Source organism: Acomys minous (assembly GCF_964271855.1).
Source record: "Acomys minous genome assembly, chromosome: 8".
In the NCBI taxonomy this organism is placed as follows: Eukaryota; Metazoa; Chordata; class Mammalia; order Rodentia; family Muridae; genus Acomys; species Acomys minous.
Window position 1 is genome coordinate 7,051,431 of NC_140489.1, and position 17,646 is coordinate 7,069,076.

General features: G+C 50.8%; 1 protein-coding gene across 2 annotated transcripts in view; it reads left to right on the forward strand.

The window, feature by feature from the left end:
• BRF1 (BRF1 general transcription factor IIIB subunit) overlaps window positions 1–15,234 on the forward strand; it is a 51,976-nt gene extending 36,742 nt beyond the window's left edge. Inside the window, exons 10-18 of one of the 2 annotated variants that reach the window (XM_084793311.1) lie at window positions 57–149; window positions 4,027–4,290; window positions 7,204–7,265; window positions 7,898–7,979; window positions 8,057–8,112; window positions 9,324–9,580; window positions 10,731–10,782; window positions 11,246–11,417; window positions 11,978–15,234. In XM_084793311.1, the coding sequence (XP_084649437.1) occupies window positions 57–149; window positions 4,027–4,290; window positions 7,204–7,265; window positions 7,898–7,979; window positions 8,057–8,112; window positions 9,324–9,580; window positions 10,731–10,782; window positions 11,246–11,417; window positions 11,978–12,015 (1,076 nt within the window). In that variant the 3' untranslated portion in view covers window positions 12,016–15,234. The remainder of the gene's footprint in view (window positions 1–56; window positions 150–4,026; window positions 4,291–7,203; window positions 7,266–7,897; window positions 7,980–8,056; window positions 8,113–9,323; window positions 9,581–10,730; window positions 10,783–11,245; window positions 11,418–11,977) is intronic. The other variant, XM_084793312.1, reaches the window with a different exon arrangement.
• The last annotated feature ends 2,412 nt before the right edge of the window (window positions 15,235–17,646 follow it).

A 17,646-nucleotide genomic window follows, 5' to 3' on the forward strand; every position in this document is an offset into this window, starting at 1 on the left:
TCCTGTCTGGTAGGAAATCAACATGCTTACTTTTTGCTTTCAACTTCTCACTTTAGGTGAAATATCCAGTTACCAGGATGCCATTGAAATTGAGCTAGAAAACAGCCGGCCAAAAGCAAAAGGGGCTCTCGCCAACTTGTCAAAGGATGGTGAGTCCTCCCTGCCATTGTGGGTCATGAGGACCCTAGGCCAGTACCCGTGACCTGTCCTAAGCGCTGATCCATGACCCCACCCCAGGCTGCTTGTCACTCCCTACATGAAGCACTAAATTGTATATCACGTTATGCCGGGACACCCACCTGTCCTTTCAATGGCTGTCAAAGAGCCTCAGCCTTGCATGCGCTGTTTTAGGAGGCCCTGACGTCCATTCAGGCTGTTTGTTGCAAGGCTGTGACTACTGGGGTGTGCTTACTCTGACTGCCCCTGTTGGACAGTGCATCCCAGGGTGGGCTCTTCAGAGCTGGTACAGCCATTTGTGTTGCTAGACAGCCCTCACTGGACCGTGCAGAGTGAAGGCATAAGTGCTGGCTTCCTTCTGTGGCACCTGGTCTGGGGAAGCTACTCTGGGCATCCTTGTGGTTGCTCTCCTCTCTGCTCATCAGATGCCCTGCGCTAACATCCTGAGCCATGCCAGATGAGGGTGAATGTCCTTTGTACTTCCTCTCAGTGTTTGCAGACACTTGCATATGTTCTATGTCCACATTAGGATCACCTTGTTCACCGCTCTCCAGCCTACAGTCTGCCTCACTTGTCAGCTTTGGGGAAGCTGTGGAGCTTGTCTTTCTGTCCTGCTCTAGCTTCCTTTCTGTCTGGGCTTTGCTCCGATGCTAGTACCACGCTGCCTCCATGTGGCTGTTGTAAGTAGTATCTTTCCTCCTTGGGTTCCCATGGCAACTTCCAGCTTGACAGTAGCATTGACTTCTGTGTGTTGACTACTCCTGGGCAATGTAAACTCTCTTGTCATTCCTACTAGTTTTCAGTCATATTTTGCCATTGGGTTTTCTAAGTACTTGATCCTGTCATCTTCGCATGGTGATTCTACTGCTGTTCTCTACTAACCCTTAATTTCTTTGTTGAGTCTGCCTGACCCTGCAACATCTTCCTGATTTGGGGGACAGCAGTATATCTTCACTCGAGCTCTCATGGACTAGAGTGCATGCACTGGGCAGGTTGTTCCCTCACCTGTCATGGTGAGTATACGGCCACACATGCATTGCTGACTTAATCTCCATGCAAGTGAGGGCTTCAGAGGATCACAGTATCTCTGAAGACCACAGGAGTTCCTGTAATGGATGAATATGATCCAGTGTCCTGACAGTCACAATTGGGTTTTTCCTCATACCTGGAAGGCATCATTTGAGCCTCAGTGGCTGCTCTACTCATACCAATCAAGGGCTTTGATCTGTCTGTTTGCAGAGTTGAGTTTGCTGCTTTCAGTTTCTCTGTGTAGTGATTTTTCTCTGTGACCTTTCTTACCGTCCTGTTTTTAACTTAGGTTTGTTGCATAAGCCATCCTTTGCTGTGCATAGTCTGCTGCCTTCTGTTTGCTAGGTCAGTGACCTCTGCCTGGCTCCATCCTTCCTTCTAATCTTACTCCGCCTTCCAGGTCACCTGCTGACTTCTCTGTTCTGAGTCTGCTGGTTTCCTGCATTTGGGGCAGTGAACTTCCTGTGAGAACTGTCCTCTTTTCTTAGTCTCAAGATATTTCCTCTTCTCCTTATGTGAGGGAGCTATGGAAATTCTGGGGGTAAGGTGTGTTCTGATATGGCTACTAACTGCTGCTTGCGCTGTGCAATACTGTTGATTTGTTGCTCCTTGGTATTTCTGGGGCATGCAGTATGAGAGGCACTTTGTGTTTTGGGCACAGAGGTGATGCTAGCCCACTATCACTACTGATACTGAGAACCTGCCACATAGTGGCTCTCTTTCAGAGCTCTGGTCCTTCCTCACTTTTCCCAGTGGCCCCTCATAAAAAGAGACAGCTGCTGCCTTGTTAGGATTCCCAAGGCCTGTATTTTTTGTTTTTTTGTTTTTGTTTTGTTTTGTTTTGTTTTTCAAGACAAGGTCTCTCTGTGTAGCCTTGACTGTCCTGGACTCACTTTGTAGACCAGGCTGGCCTTGAACTCACAGCGATCCTCCTGCCTCTGCCTCCCGAGTGCTGGCATTAAAGGCGTGCGCCACTACGCCCAGCCCAAGGCCTGTATTCTACTGGAGACACTTAACCACCCTCAAGCCTAAAGACCTGTCCCTTGGGGCACACATAAGCCCAGGTGTCACTAGGTGTCTGCTTGTCCTCCTCTTTTACTGTATGCCCACTTGGAGACTTGACCAACACAGCAGAGACCGTGTTTGGTGTCTTGATTCAATCTGGAGCATCCATTTTCCTTTAGTAATTTGAAGTAAGCTTATCTACTCATTAAACCGTTTTTGTAGAGCTGTCTGTTCTAATGTCCTTTGTGCTTTGTTTTGTTTGTTGTTGTTGTTTTTCAACATAGGGTTTCTCTGTTACACAGCTCAGGCTGTCCTGGACTCTCTTTGTAGACCAGGCTGGCCTAGAACTCACAGAGATCACCTGCCCCTGCCCCCTGAGTACTACTGGGATTAAAGGCGTGTGCCACCACACCTTGCCCTTTGTGTAATTTTTTATTCCTCTTTTTCTTAGACTATATCTGTGTTCCTCTTCCACACATCCTGGCGTTGGAGCACAACAGAAACAACTGGCCGGGTATTCTTGGTCAGATCATACAGACTGGGGTTAGATGTATCTTTCTGATCAAACATGAGAAGGCAGAATGCACATGCTGCAGGCTGTGTGTGGACCTACAGCACCTTTGGCTTTGAGTTTTGACTGTGGACATACCTGGTGTCAGCTAAGGCCAGCACCACAGTCACTGTGATTCCAGACCTGCCACTGTCACTGTCTTTTGTGTCCTTGGTAATGGAGCCCCATCCTTCCTCCCTACTCCAAGCTGCCACTGGCTTTTTCTGTCATTGAATTAGTGGGTTTTTTTCTAGACTTTTGTGCAGAAGTCTAGTATAGACATAGTGTGTTCCCTTCTCTTTTTTCCTCAGCACCATTTTTATGTTGCTCAAGGGCAGTGTGGTCCTTTGTATTTGTAGTTGCTGTTAAGTGCGGTGAGGTGCTTACCAGTCCTGTTGCACATTTGTGTTTGCTGCAGATAAACCTGTGTATAGTCTCTGTCAATATTCATTTCCTTTGGGCAGAATAGAATTGTTAGGTCTGCTCTTGGCAAACAGTTTGCACAGCAGCCACCACTGTTCTCCCACTGTCAGCATGGATGAGGCCAGTGCCTCTCTTTTCTCACCATCCTCTCTGATGAGGTCACCAATGTGTATGGTGTGAGTTCTCAGCCGTCAGACTATAGGAGACAGCTTTCACACTCTGACTTGGTGTAGCTGGCGAGTCTCTCAGGGCTTGGCTGTGCTCTTTTGCTCTTCTGCCCTTCATGTGTTCTCTGTGTTGGCCTGGCAGGTCTCCTTTTGGTCCCTTTTTATTTGGGTTCTGTGTTTGCTGAGCATAGGCACTCTTGACATGCTCTAGGCTGTCCTTTCAGGCGTTATCTGTAAAGAAGTTGTGGCTCACCTTTGTCTGGACAGTATCTTTCACAGGGTGAGCATTATTATTTGTTTAGAAAAAAATCATATTTCTTTCACAATCTGTGTGTGTTTTATGGGTTCTGCTTTAGTGTTGTTGAAGTGTGTTTGCCCAACCCTAGGTCACAGACATTTTGTCTTTCCTGAATATTCTTGCACTCTCAGATACCACATTTAACTCAGCTTTTGCACAGATCATGAGGAATAAGCCGGGCTCTTCTTGAACATAGGCAGCCAACGCCATTTGCTGGCAGGACCATGCTTTCTTTGATGCAGAAAAAGGCATGCTTTTTGGTAGTTTTTGTGATCTTGGTTATTTTGCAGCTTTGCAAAAATGTTTCTGTTACAAAAGTGGGTTCTCTCTGGCTTTCTGCCTGGTTGACAGGTGGTGTGCGAATCGTGTGTCCCTAGGCTCCGGTGAGGACACCACATGCAGCCCGTTCTGTGAGGAGGACACTGAGGACGAGGAGCTGGAGGCTGCTGCCAGCCATATGAACAAGGACTTCTACCGAGAGCTCCTGGGGGAAGACGGCAGCACAGAAGCAGCTGACGGTTCTGATGGGGGCAGCAGGCCCCTTGCTCTGGAGTCTCTACTTGGCCCCCTGCCCACAGCTGCCAGCCTGGGCATCTCCGACTCCATTCGAGAGTGCATCTCCTCCCCAAGTGGGGACCCCAGTGAGTGCCCTGGGACAGGGGAGGTTTATAGTCTGAGTGGTCCCTGCTGTGGATTGAACCAGTCATGCCATGGGCTAGGGTGAGGCCCTGCTAGGCCCCTGCAGAAGTCAGTGGTCCCAGGTGCTCCAGTTTCATTTATCTTAGGTGATAGATTTCCTGTCAGCTATGGGTCACACCCATCCTTTGAGGGAACTCAAACAACTAATCATGTCACACCCACAGCCAATGGCAAAAAGAGAAGGAGCACATTGTTGCTTCTGATTTGGCTCTCTCCTGTCTCACCTAGTTTAGGCCTGACTCCCCGCCTAGGGAATAGTGCTGCCAATTAACCTTCAAGACAGTGCCCCACAGACTTGCCTTCAGGCAAACCTGACAGAGATGTTTATACAATTGAGACTTTCTTCCCAGGTGATTCTGAATTGTGACAAGTTGACATCTAAAACTAAGGAGCAAAAAAAAAAAAAAAAAAAAAAAAAAAAAAAAAAAAAAAAAAAATAAAACTAAGGAGCACACAGGGTGAAGAGCCGGGTGTGTAGCAGCATGCTGAGATGCCAGCTGGCCTTGCTACATCATAAGCTCCCTCTACTCCAGCTGCTGTGGCTAGCTGCCTAACGGCATGGCTACCAAATGACTCAGAGAGGACCTGACATAGCCTGGAGTCATGCAGGTGGAGGGGACCAGGTCATTCCTGATCCTTCCCTGTTTGCTGGGGTAGGAAAGCCTGAGTTGTGGTGAGTCTTCACAGTTAGTATCACCTGCTGAGCTTGAGCATGGACAGAGGGGAAACATAAAGGCCAGCAGTTGCCCCTGCTGTGCAGCAGTGCCAGATCCCTACAGCTTCTGCCCGTCACCTTTAGAACACTGGGGGCTGGGATAATGACTGAGGTTCAGAGCACTGATTGGGGGCTAGAGAGATGGCGCACAGGTTAAGAGCACTGGCTGTTCTGATGGTCCTGAGTTTAATTCCTAGCAGCCACATGGTGGCTCACAACCATCCATAATGAGATTTGTTTACCCTCTTCACAATTAGGCAGAAAACTTCATTAAAAAAAAAAAAAAGCCGGGCGGTGGTGGCGCATGCCTTTAATCCCAGTACTCCGGAGGCAGAGGCAGGTGGGTTGCTGTGAGTTCAAGGCCAGCCTGGTCTACAAAGCGAGTCCAAGACAGCCCAGGCTACACAGAGAAACCCTGTCTTGAAAAAACAAAACAAACAACAACAACAAAAAAGCACTGACTGTTCTCTTTCAGAGAGGACCAGGTTTGACTCCCAGCACTCACATAGTAGCTCTAGTCCCAGGAGACCTGATACCCTCTTCTGGCTTTTAGAGGTCCTGCACGCATGTGTTGCATGGGCATATATGCAGGCAAAACACCCATACACACAGAATAAAATGAATAATAAATCATTATGAAGAAGGACTAGGACACCAATGGTCTGGAAGGCTAACTGGTTCCATCCCTATAATCTGGCTCTGATCCCTGATCAGGTAAAGATTTGGCCTTTGTAAGATCAAAAATTCAAGTGACACCACATGCTGGCAAGGATGTGTAGAGAGAGGAACACTCCTTCATTGCTGGTGGGAATGCAAACTAGTACAGCCACTTTGGAAATCTATCTGGCGCTATATCAGAAAACTGGGAATAGGGCTTCCTCAAGACCCAGCTATTCCACTCCTTAGAATAAACCCAGAAGATGCTCTGGCACACAACAAGAACATTTGCTCAACCATGTTCATAGCAACCTTATTCATAATAGCCAGAACATGGAAACAGCCTAAGTGTCCCTCAGTAGAAGAATGGATAAAGAAACTATGGTACATTTATACTATGGAATACTACTCAGCTATTAAAAACAAGGAATTCCTGAAATGTGTGGACAAATGGATTGAACTAGAAATGATCATAATGAGTGAGTTAACCCAGAAACAGAAAGAGTCAAATGGCATATATTCACTTATATCTGGACACTAGCCCAAGGGATATGTCCCATGAAAGTCTTCACTTAGCAGGGAGGTGGGACAGAGGGGAGGACCTCCTATTGGGACTCTAGGTGAAAGAAGCATGGGAGAATGGGGAAATAGAAGGATCCAGAGGGTCCTAGAAATCTACAAGAAGAACATTATGATGGGCAGATCTGGGCCCAGGGGTTCTGCTCAAACTGTGGCACCAGCCAAGGACAATACGTGCAGTAAACTTATAATCCCTACCCAGATCTAGCCAATGGACAGGACATTCTCCACAATTGAGTCGAGAGTGGGGTCTGACTTTCACACAAACTCTGGTGCCCCATATTTGACCATGTCCCCTGTATGGGGAGGCCTGGTGTCACTCAGAGGAAGGATAGCAGTCTACCAAGATGGGACTTGGTACCCTATGAGCATATACAGGGGGAGGAGGTCCCCCTCAGTCACCGTCATAGGGAAGGGGAGTAAGGGGAAAATGGGAGGGAGGGAGGAATGGGAGGATACAAGGGATGGGATAACAATTGAGATATAATGTGAATAAATTAATATAATATATTTTTAAAAAAGATTTGGCCTTTGCAAGAACATTGAGCCTTTCAAATGGGTGGAGGGTAGGGCCTATATGAGGGGTAAGCCTCTGAGTTGGGGAGGCAGAATGCTTCACCTATGGGCCAAGTATGTAGAGGACTGTTGGATATCTGCTTTTGAGGGAGCAGGTAATTAAGAGTACTATAAAAGGACTTGGCAATCTGAGCATAGGGAGCTCAGAGCAGAAAGCAAGGTAAGTGGTGCAGACTTCAGAGAGCCTGGAGGGACGGTCTGACCACTAATGAGACACCCTGGCTGTGTGGGCTGCCCCTTTGTCCCAGCCTTGAGTCCCAAGCATCCCGTGGTGAGCAGTGTCTGCTAGTGCAGCCTCTGTGACACTGATCGAGGTTCTTCTCTCTAGAAGACACTTCAGAGGACGGAGAGCTGGACCTCAGTGGCATCGATGACCTTGAGATTGACAGAGTAAGTAAGCCCTGGCTCTCCTTGTCCCCAAGTGGTGGTTGGGACTTAAGGAGGCAAAGGTGGGGTTGGACTCCTAGTTTCAGGGCCGGTCACTTACCTCTAGCCTCTGTGAGCCTTGTGGCTTTCTCAGACATTCCCTGACAGGTGAGTGGTCTCAGGATATAGTGCCTATGGTCCAGGCATGCAGCTGGACTCCCTTCTTCAAACTCCATTCCAAAGCAGCCTCGGCTGTAATGTGCCCTTCCTTCTGAAACCCCAAGCAGCCCCACCAGGACCATGTTGGGAAGACCCTGAGTTCTGCACCTGCCATGGCTCCCATTGTGTTACAAGTATGTTGTACATCTCTAGTCTCCAAGCCTCAGGGGCTCCAGACTCTACACTCACACTTGGCCCTGTATCTCAGGGATGTGCCTAATAAGGCTTAGGAACTATCAGTACTGGCTCAGGGTTGCAGGGTAAAGTTGGCAGAGAAGGACAAAGGAGTGACAGGTTTCAGTGCTGAAGAGAGGCCTTCTCACGTCCTTTCTTTAGCAGTTTGAGCATATAAATAGGGAACTAGTTGCTGAGAGATCTCAAGATACCTGAGAGCTCAACTTCAGAGAGCTGAAGCCACTTCACTGTGCTTCCCACAGTATATCCTGAACGAGTCGGAAACCCGAGTAAAAGCCGAGTTGTGGATGCGGGAGAATGCTGAGTACCTTCGGGAGCAGAAGGGTAAGTACCATCCATCCATCTGCCCAGGTCCTAGGCCATGTCCCTTGCTGATGCCAGCTATTCTGTTCACCTTACAGAGAAAGAAGCAAGAATAGCGAAGGAGAAGGAGCTTGGCATCTATAAAGAACACAAGGTGGGTGCCTCTTGCCAGCTTAACTCAGCCTTAGTGTTCGCTGATAGGAGGAAAGAACTTTGGGAACACCTCTCTCCTGTGTCCATAGGAGCCCGCCTGGAACAGGCAATGGAAACCACAGGCCCCACACACCTGACTGCCAGGTTGTGGTGTTGGTTGCGTGCTCCATCCCAGATGGTTTGGAGTGGGGTATCCAGTACAGGTGTTAAGGGGGAGATAGAGTTGAGATACAGGGCTGGACTCAGGGGTCCTTGGGCTCGAGGTCTTTGTTGAGGACACAAAAGCCTTTGGATTTCTTTCCCCTAAATGGACTGCCTTGTCTAGCCTCATTAGAAGATGTGCCTGATCTTACTGCAACTTGGTGTGCCAAGGCTGGTTGCTACTGTGGGAGGCCTCTCCTTTTCTGAGGAGAAGGAATAGATGGGGAGAGGGAGTGGGGATGTAAGAGGGAAGGACTGGGAAGAAAGGAAGAAGGAGAACATTCTATTGGGATATTTAAAAAAAAAAAAAACTTAAAAAAAAAAACAAAACCCTCTCTGGGGCTGGAGAGATGGCTCAGAGGTTAAGGACACTGACTGCTCCTCCAGAGGTCCTGAGTTCAGTTCCCAGCAACCACATGGTGGCTCACAGCCATCTACAATGTGATCTGATGGCCTCTTCTGGCCTGTAGGTGTATGTGTAGGGAGAGCACTGTATACATTTTTTTTAAAAAAAGCCTCTCTTTGTACCTGTATTCTTCAATAATAGGCAAGCAGTCTTGGTACTTTGGCTCAGTTGCTGTGTCTGGGGCTTCAGCCTCTGAGTATTATCTTAGGGAGAGACTGAACCTTTTAGGAGCCAAGTGAGAAGAGGATGTGGTGCAAAACTTCTAGGGTCCAGGGTAGAGGCCCAGAAAGTAAATGGTACTAGCCCCAAAGGAGGACTGGAGACTTGGGCAGGGACGTGGGTCCCAAAATTCCATCCCACCAGGCATCATGCTCCATGCTCTGTGAGGCGCTTCCTTTCTTCTCCACAAGAAAGGCTTAGCTGGAACGATAGATAACACAGAAAGTGAGGTAGCAGGTACCCAGGCTGGGAGCTGCCAAGCTTCCTGTGCCCCTGCAGATGGGCTACGCTGCTTCCTGTGCCAGGTGGGCTACAGCTGTGGCTCAAGAGTAGATGGCAGCTGTGAAGCCAGCAGGTGACAGGAGTTACTTTTGTGTTTCATTCAGCCCAAGAAGTCTTGCAAACGCCGGGAGCCGATCCTGGCCAGCACAGCTGGGGAGGCTATCGAGAAGATGCTGGAACAGAAGAAAATCTCCAGCAAGATCAACTACAGTGTGCTGCGGGACCTTAACAGCAAGGGTGGCAGCAGCCCCCCCAGGGAGGACTCACAGCCCCCAGAGCGTGCCAGCACCAAGAAGCTGTCACAGAGGAAAAGAGCAGCCAGCAGGAATAGTGCTGACCCTGGGACAAGCATAGGGAAGAGGTACCATTCTGCCCCTTGGACTGGGTCTCGGCCTGGGAAGAGGCAAGCAGAGGACTAGGCCACCATGGGGGCTGTTGTTTGCCAGCCAGAGCTCTAGGAGCCACACTTGTCCCACTGTATGCTGAATGCTAACTGGCGATCTCCAGATGTGGGTGTGTCCTGACGCCCCTCACTTCTGGGTCCCAGAGTTGAGAGGTTCTGGCAGCAGCAGGACCTACTCCATCCCCAGAAAGTAGCTGGACACTCAATGGAAATGGGCTTTTCCAGCCCTGCCACACCCACACCCCTTCTGGACATGAGGCCACACCATGGGCTCTGCTGAGAGGGAGGAAGCAGCCACAGTTAGACCTCTGGTGGGGACAGAGCCGACCAGCCACAGCATGCTGGGTCAGTGTTAACTCTGGCTTGACAGGGAGATAACTGGGGGTTGCTGGGCTGTGTGTGGTCCTCCTGTGCTATGATTTACTCTTGGGTGGTAGCTGCCAGCTTTCCTGATGAGGTCCCAAGATAGTTCATTCTTTGGTTCTGGCAATAGGCTGGACACTCAGTGTGGTGAGCGTCCTGCTCAGTCTTCATGTTTGAATTAGCCATGGCTTGTTGAAGGAGGGAAGCCAGAAGGGCATCTGTCTTTTTTTTTTTTTTAGATGTATTTGTTTATTATTATGTATACAGTGCTCTGCCTGCATGTACATCTGCAGGCAGAGGAGGACATCAGATCACATTATAGATGGTTGTGAGCCACCATGTGGTTGCTGGGAATTGAACTCAAGACCTCTGGAAGAGCAGACAGTGCTTTTAATCGCTGAGCCGTATCTCCAGCCCCAGGCATCTGTCTTAATGGAGCAAATGTCTCTGCTGTGCTGCTTCCCTCTTGTTGTCTTCTTAATAATAGAGACCTATTGTAGCACCTAGAAGGCTGATGCTTCATAGTGAGGCCCAGTCCCCAAAATAATCAAAAACTGCCTAGAAAGATGCCTCAGTGGTTAAGAGATGCCCAAGTTCAGTTCCTAGCCCCATGTCAGGAGCTCTTATAACTCCATGGGATCTGATGTTCTCTTTTGGCATCCACAGGAACCCACACATGTATGACATATTTTCCCCTCCCCTCTTCTTTCCTCCCCCATGAAGTTGCTTCTATACTTTCTTTCAGGTTGAGGCCTCTGGTATCTGCACAGCCCACTAAGAAGGCAGCTGTGGGACAGGTATGTTGTCCTACACATCTAGGGCTGGCTTCAGGATCACAAGTTGCCATCAGGCTTGGCAGGGAGAGAGAGGCCTAGCTGGTTGCTGCTCCAGTGCTGGCCTGGCTCCAGCAGAGAGTCCTAAAGTTCAGGGTGAGAGGGCTTCTGGGTGGAGCAGGGAGGTAATAAAGGCCAGTTATATGCTGCTGGTCTGGGGCTAGGGGTGAGCTAACCGCCACTGTGGACTAATGTGGGCAGAGGCTAGATTGCATACCACAGTGTTTGGGAGAAGGGGTGCTAGAACTACATAACCCCAGGAGACCAGAAGGAGCTAGTGCGTACTAGGAGGCAGGCTGACCCTCTGACCAGCTCCACAGGAGCTCCGAGGAATGCCCATGCTCACACTGAGAAAAACCTGAGGTCCCGTACAGTCAGGAGGGCAGCACACACTCTGCTTTTATCCCAGTCAGCCCTCTCTTTCCAGGCCTTGCTCTTAAGTCCCCCTGCCTTGGGAGCTGAGCCCATCAAGCCATCAGCAGTCTTGGTGGAGAGTGGCCCTGTGTCATATCATCCTGAGGAGGATGCAGATGAGGAGGATGCGGAGGAAGAGGATGGAGAGCCCTGCGTCAGTGCTCTGCAGATGATGGGTGGCAATGGTGGGTAGGGCCCACATGGTATGGGCCCAATAAGGAACTTTGAGGGGCATCCAGAGACATAAAGACATAGTCGCTCACCTGAGTAACTTCTAAGTATGAATAAGCCCATTGGCTGCAAACTAAGTTTCTTTCTGCAAAAAAAAAGGGGGGGATTTGAACAAAGACTGAAAATTGGCCATATTGATTTTGAGGCCCTTGAATATGCTAGAAGGAACTAGGCAAAGACTAGGAGGCCAGCTCCACAGTGAAGGCGAGGTATCTGCTATGAGGGTCATGGTTTCTGGGCTTGTTGCGAGTCAGCAGAGGGGCTGGTCAGTCAGTAGGGAAATGTCACGGGTTGGTTATACTGTTGACAGTGCACAGCTAGGAGCCAAGGCCGCCCCACAGGCCACACACAGTCCACCAACCCCAAAGACATCTGGGAACAGATTGAAATGATGGTCCTTCAGTTTGTGGGGCCTGTGAGATGAGCAGAGGGGTTGGTGTTGGGAGCTGGGGGCATGCTCCCTGTGACAGCAGAGGGTTGCCTGGACCCCACCACTGTCCTCTGTGCTTTACAGATTATGGCTGTGATGGTGATGAGGACGACGGCTACTGAGTGGAACTCAAGGCCAGGCAGCGTCCTGGTGCTGGACTCCAAGTGTGTCTGTCTTATGAGGGTCAGATGGGCCCTGGGCCACGGCTCACAGGCAGAACTCCTGAGACTCGGCCAGTCAAGCACTGCCCCGTTTGGTTTGAAACTCTCTTCCTTCCCATGGCCACAATGAGGCCCCATCATACTCACTGTTGGGAATCATGTTTTGAGCAATGTAAGGGATATTTTTGCCCAGCGAAGGAAACTAGCTGTGTGTTTATGTGTAATGAAACATGGTCAGGGAGTAGCCGAGTCCGGATCCTACTTCATGGCCTAGCCTACTCATCAGGCCGAAGCACAAGGGCTTAAGTCAAGTAGATCCCTGGTCTGTGCTGCTGCCAGGGTCAGGAGACACGTGGCAGTTACTGCTCTGTTCTAGGCAACTGTAGTCTGGAGCCTGCCTTCACTGCAGCACCAGCTTCCTGCAGAGGTGAGCAGGAGCTCCCTACCGTCTCCAGTGCCGTTCACTGTCTTGAACCACCAAGAGCATTACAGGCCTCAGCCTCCTGCTTAGGACTCATGAGTTGTGCATCCAGGAGCCCTTGGGGCCACCCAATAGCAAATTAGTCAAGCTCATCAGCAGCGCCCAGAAAGTGGAGACCAGCAGACCACGGACACCTGCATGCAGTTTCCTGCTGATGTCCAGCACAGCCTATGTGGAATTCTCGGTTCTGGTGCTGCCCCATCACTTGGAATGAGCTGAACAGAACCCTCTGCCAAGAAGCCCACAAGGTCTCCTGGGCCTCTTCATGAGAAGACCCAGGGCCTACCCTCAGTGCGTTTAACTGAAGCTGCCCTTCCCTGGGCTGAGGCAGAGTACTTGTTTTAGATCCAGAGGTGGGGCCAGGCTGGAGATGGTGAGTTGGGGGGGAGCTACAGATGGAAGAAGCTGGGCAGGACAGATAGACGTGATTTTGATGAGAAGATTGCAGAATGCTTTTCAAGTCTATGAGGGGTGTGCAACCATAGTCAGGGGCCCTTCTCAGAAGTGAGATTAGAACCATGGTAGGAGAGAGTATTTTCAGGATGCTTGTGTGCTTATATACAGCACGACTTGTCTATGGCATGGAGAGAATACAGGGATGAGGAGTGGGAGGTAAGAGCTGAGGCCATAGAAGCAAATACCCTGGAATGGGAACCGAGACCTGCGCCCCGGCTGTACCTTGTCTGCCCAGGAGACAGCAGGAGGAGGGGTTGTCAATCCTGGGAAATGAGCAAGGGCCAGTAAGGCTGGAATGGTGGTGGTAAGTAATTGAATTCCACACTACCATGGTAGAATTGAAAAAAGTTGGGGCAGAGCGAGGAGCACAGTAGTGAGGACAGTCCCTAGAAGATAGGTGACATATGGGAAGGTCTTGATATGCTTGGGACCTGTGGTTACATGGGGGACAGTAGTGAGAATGGTTCCTAGAAGATAGGTGACATATGGGAGGGGCCTGAGATGATTGGACCTGTGTCACATAGTTGAGAGACTGGGGTGCTGAGGAGTGAGGGTCCCAGTGGGGGGCAGCCCGTGAAGTGGGCAAGGTGCCTCTAAGCTGAGGTCACAGCCTTGTGTTTGAGCCACCACCAGCTCGAGGAGGCACTGGGTCTGTGTGCTCCCATCTGCGTGCAGCTAATCCATTTCTGTGTGCTCTTTTCTGACTGGGATTATCAACAGGATCCCCCTGGCTGGGATCTTCCCTGAGTGCAGAGCAGTGCCTCAGGCAGCCTTCTAGGGGCAGAGCCAGGCCTCGCGACACTGAACCTTAGAAAAGAGGAGGAGCTGGATGTGGTGGTGCAGGCCTTTAATCCCAGCACTCGGAGGCCTGGTCTGCAAAGTTAGTCTAGGACATCCAAGGCTACACTGAGAGACCCTGTCTTGAAAAACAAAACGAGGTGGGGGTGGGGAGGAAGGGACAAGGGAGTCCATTGGATCCTGCACTCTAGACTGGGACCCTGTGTGGTGTGCACACTTGAATGCTAAGCAGATGGCAAATTTGCCAGCTCTCTGCGCTCTCCTACCAGGGAGAGGGAAGTGCAGGTGATGCTGCCTGTAGGATGCACTATCCATTTTTCTTGCCAGCCACCTGAACTGAGGAACCTAGTACTTGGTTGTTGCCACCATCCTCTGAAAGTTGGTGATCACTGGGGCAAGACAATAACAGTCACAAGGTCCCTGGTGACCCTAGGTGTCTGAGGCTTGGAAGGGTGTGTGCCTATCCTTACAGGATCTGGGCTACAGAGAGAGGTTATAGTCATTCAAGGCTGTGAAGCACTGCTCCCACTTGTAGCTGAGCTACTGGGCCTAGTAAGAGTCTTGGTGCTTTGGTTTTCGAGACAGGGTTTCTCTGTGTAGCTGTGACTGTCCTGGACTCACTTTGTAGACCAGGCTGGCCTAGAACTCACAGCATTCCACCTGCCTCTGCCTCCCGAGTGCTGGGGTTAAAGGCGTGCGCCACCACCGCCTGGCTGGGTCTAGTAAGAGTCTTGTCCAGCTAACCCTAAACCCCAGTTTTGTGGTCCAGCTGCTTTACCCCACCGCACAGCTGTTAGAGCAGGAGTGAAGTAAACCCGGGCAGAGGCACCCTTAGCCCAGGTCTGTGCCTCAGACAGACTTGGGACACACACCTTGCCAGTTTGAGAGAAATGAATGGAATGGGCATGGGTACAGCTGGATGTGCTCGAAGTAGCTGTCACCAGATGCTTGGCTGGGCGGCAAGGACTCCTAGGTCAGAGAAGCAGCCTCAGTGGGTGTTGCTCCTGAGGGAATGGGTGCCGACATCTTAGAATACCTGTTAGACCCAGCATTTCTTTCTGGCCTTTCTTCTAAGAGGCTTAGAACAGGAGTTAAGTGGGGAAGGGGGGGACTGAAGGAGACTGTTCTGTACCCCTCTGTGGACTGCTTCCTGCATGGTAGATAACCTGGGTTCACACTGCTCTCTGCTCAGCAGTTTAGGCAGAGTTAGGGGCCCTGGACAATGGGGTTACAGGCAGTAGCTGGAACTGAATCTAGGGTGGTTTCCTGGGAGTCCAGTCTGGGAGCCAAGACTAGGCCAACCCCTGAAAGGCCTTGACTTTAGCAAGGAGATCCAGACAGCTCAACTGCATTGGATGGCTGGAGCCGTAGCCTGCTGCAGGCCCCACAACCCTTGTAAGCTTTGGGCATACCCCAACTGGAACTAAACATCCTCCCTAAGTTTGTGTAGAGTGGAGTGTCTGACTTCATTTGCCCCTCCTTGGAACACAGTCTCTGAAGCCTTGGGGTGTAACCCTTGTTGGGCAAGCGTGTGGCAATCCCAAATCTTGGGCTTCTCCTGGGCTCAGAGGAAGCTCTGTGATCACTGGGGGAAAAAATACCTGCTTGATCCCTCCACCCCCACCCCTCAGCCCAACCCATTTCTGTGACTGCTGGTGTGGAAGGCTGATTCTGCTGGTCCTCTGCTGGTTGTCCCCAGGTCTGGTGACATACGCAGTACAGGTTAATGTTTCATGTGGCAATGATATCTTTTGAGGGTGTCGCCACTTTTACCTACTGTGGCTATCTTCCTGTTCGGCTCCCCTGCACCTTCAGCCCTCTGAAGCTTGCATGGCCCTCTGCACCTAACTTAGCAGCCTCCTCCAAGTGCAGGGGCCCAGTCAGGGATAACAGGCTTACTCCATGAACGCCCTGGATAGCCCTGCCTTGGGAGCATCCTGGAGGAGGTAGCCTGCTCCCTGAGTTCCTAGAAATCAGTTTATCCCAGTCAGGACTGGGGTCTCCAGATGACCTATAGTATAAGGTGGTATGCCTTGCCCTGGAGGCAGGCAAGCATAACTTTGGTCACTCATGAGAGTGTGCACTTATGACAGTGCTGTCTGAGCCTCCCCTCCTGTTCTTGACCTGGGTAAAATTTAATATTTAGCACCATTGCTTTGTAGGACTGCAGACCAGAGCCCACAGCTAAGCAACCCTTAACTTAGACTGCCCTGGGCCAGTAAACCCCAGCGGGGGTGAGCAAACAGCAGGGCAGGTGAGCTAGAAGCACATGTCAAGCTGGCTGGGTAAAAGTGGGGGCAGGGCACAGTGAAGGGGAGAAACTAGACATTGGGGCTGAACCTCAGGAGTACAGGATCTACAGGTCCATCTGCTGCTTGCAGCAAATGGGTCTATTTGCCACAGCGCGGGTGGTCGGCTTGGGCTGCACCCTCTGGTGGCTGTGTGCAGCACTGCTCTCTGAAGGACCTTGCTGGACGTGCTCTTAGCTGTGAAAGCTGACCTCAGGTGCTTTCACTGCTTGGGTGGTACAGCCAGACTGGCCCTATCGCTCCCTGTACTACAGATGAACAAACAGCCCCTGTACCAGCCAGGCACGTGGGCAGGAATACAGCTCCTGGAGCCACACACCTCCAAGGCTTTAGTCCTAAGGCACTTACCCTACAGTTGGCACCCTCTAACATAGTGGTTCTCACCCTGTGGGTGGAATGACCCTTTCACAGGGGGTTGTTTAAGACCATCAGAAAATAGATATTTATGGTTTATAATAGCAGAATTCTAGTTATGAAGTAGCAATGAAAATAATGTTATGGCTGGAGCAGGTCACCACAGCATGAGGAACTGTATTAAAGGGTTACAGCTTGAGAAAGTTTGGGAACCACTGCTCAAACTCCTTATCTGTCTCATTCACAGGGCTCAGCCAGTATGCAAAAGTGCCCTTACCTCTTAGGGGACACTGGTATCAAGTCAGCTTTAGTTGGGAATTTCCAGCCCATAGCGGTTTTCAGGAAGGACTCTTAGGCAGGGGGGCTCAGCTGTCCACGTGCTGCTGAGTTCTAGTGAGGCGGGCCACTGCTTCCTTAGAACCTGTGTCTGTAGCCTGAGCTACATGCCTGAAGGCTCCTAGTCCCTAGGGCAGGCTGGCTACGGGTGGGACCAGGTTCCAAGCTGCACTTGGCGCCTGAGGCCTGCCCAGCCTTCAAAGGGGCCGTGGGCAGTGGTAATGGGCAGATTTTATGGTTTTTCCTGTTGGGAGAGGAACCTAGCTCAGGGGAGCTATTGTCCCCAAACAATGGGCCTGGCTAGGACCCATGAAGCCAGCTCCCCCCAAGCTGGTGGGACCTAATCCATCTCAACCTAACCTTGGGTCTTAGCCTGTCCTGAGCCCCATCCTGCCATACTCTTGGTTCCCATCATCCCAGCTGACCTGCCAGTGAGGAGGACGGAGGTCCTCCCAAAGCATCTCCGAAGGGCTTTAGTGCATAATGCCCTTATACCCCAGCCCAGCTTGAAGGGAGCGGAGTAGAGAGAGTGTCACTGGCCCCTTGGCAGCCCTACTGCTTAGGTGGAGGCCTGGCAGGCCCAGGAAGCCCAAGCATGGGCCAAGTTTGGAGAAGTCTGGAGAGCGTCTAGTTAAGCCTGGTCATAACTCCTGTCTCCCAGTATGAAGGTTATGATTAGCTCTCTGCCAGGCATCTGGCCTCAGCAGGGCCTGGGGAAGATGGCATGGCTTGATCACAGAGCATAACCCCCCGCTGCCCAGGTGAGCTGTAGTGTGGGTAGAAGCAAGGGGCAGACTATAGTGGATGGAGGTGCAGGCTGTGAGGTAGAGGTTAAGCATGCTGTCTTCAGGACATGTA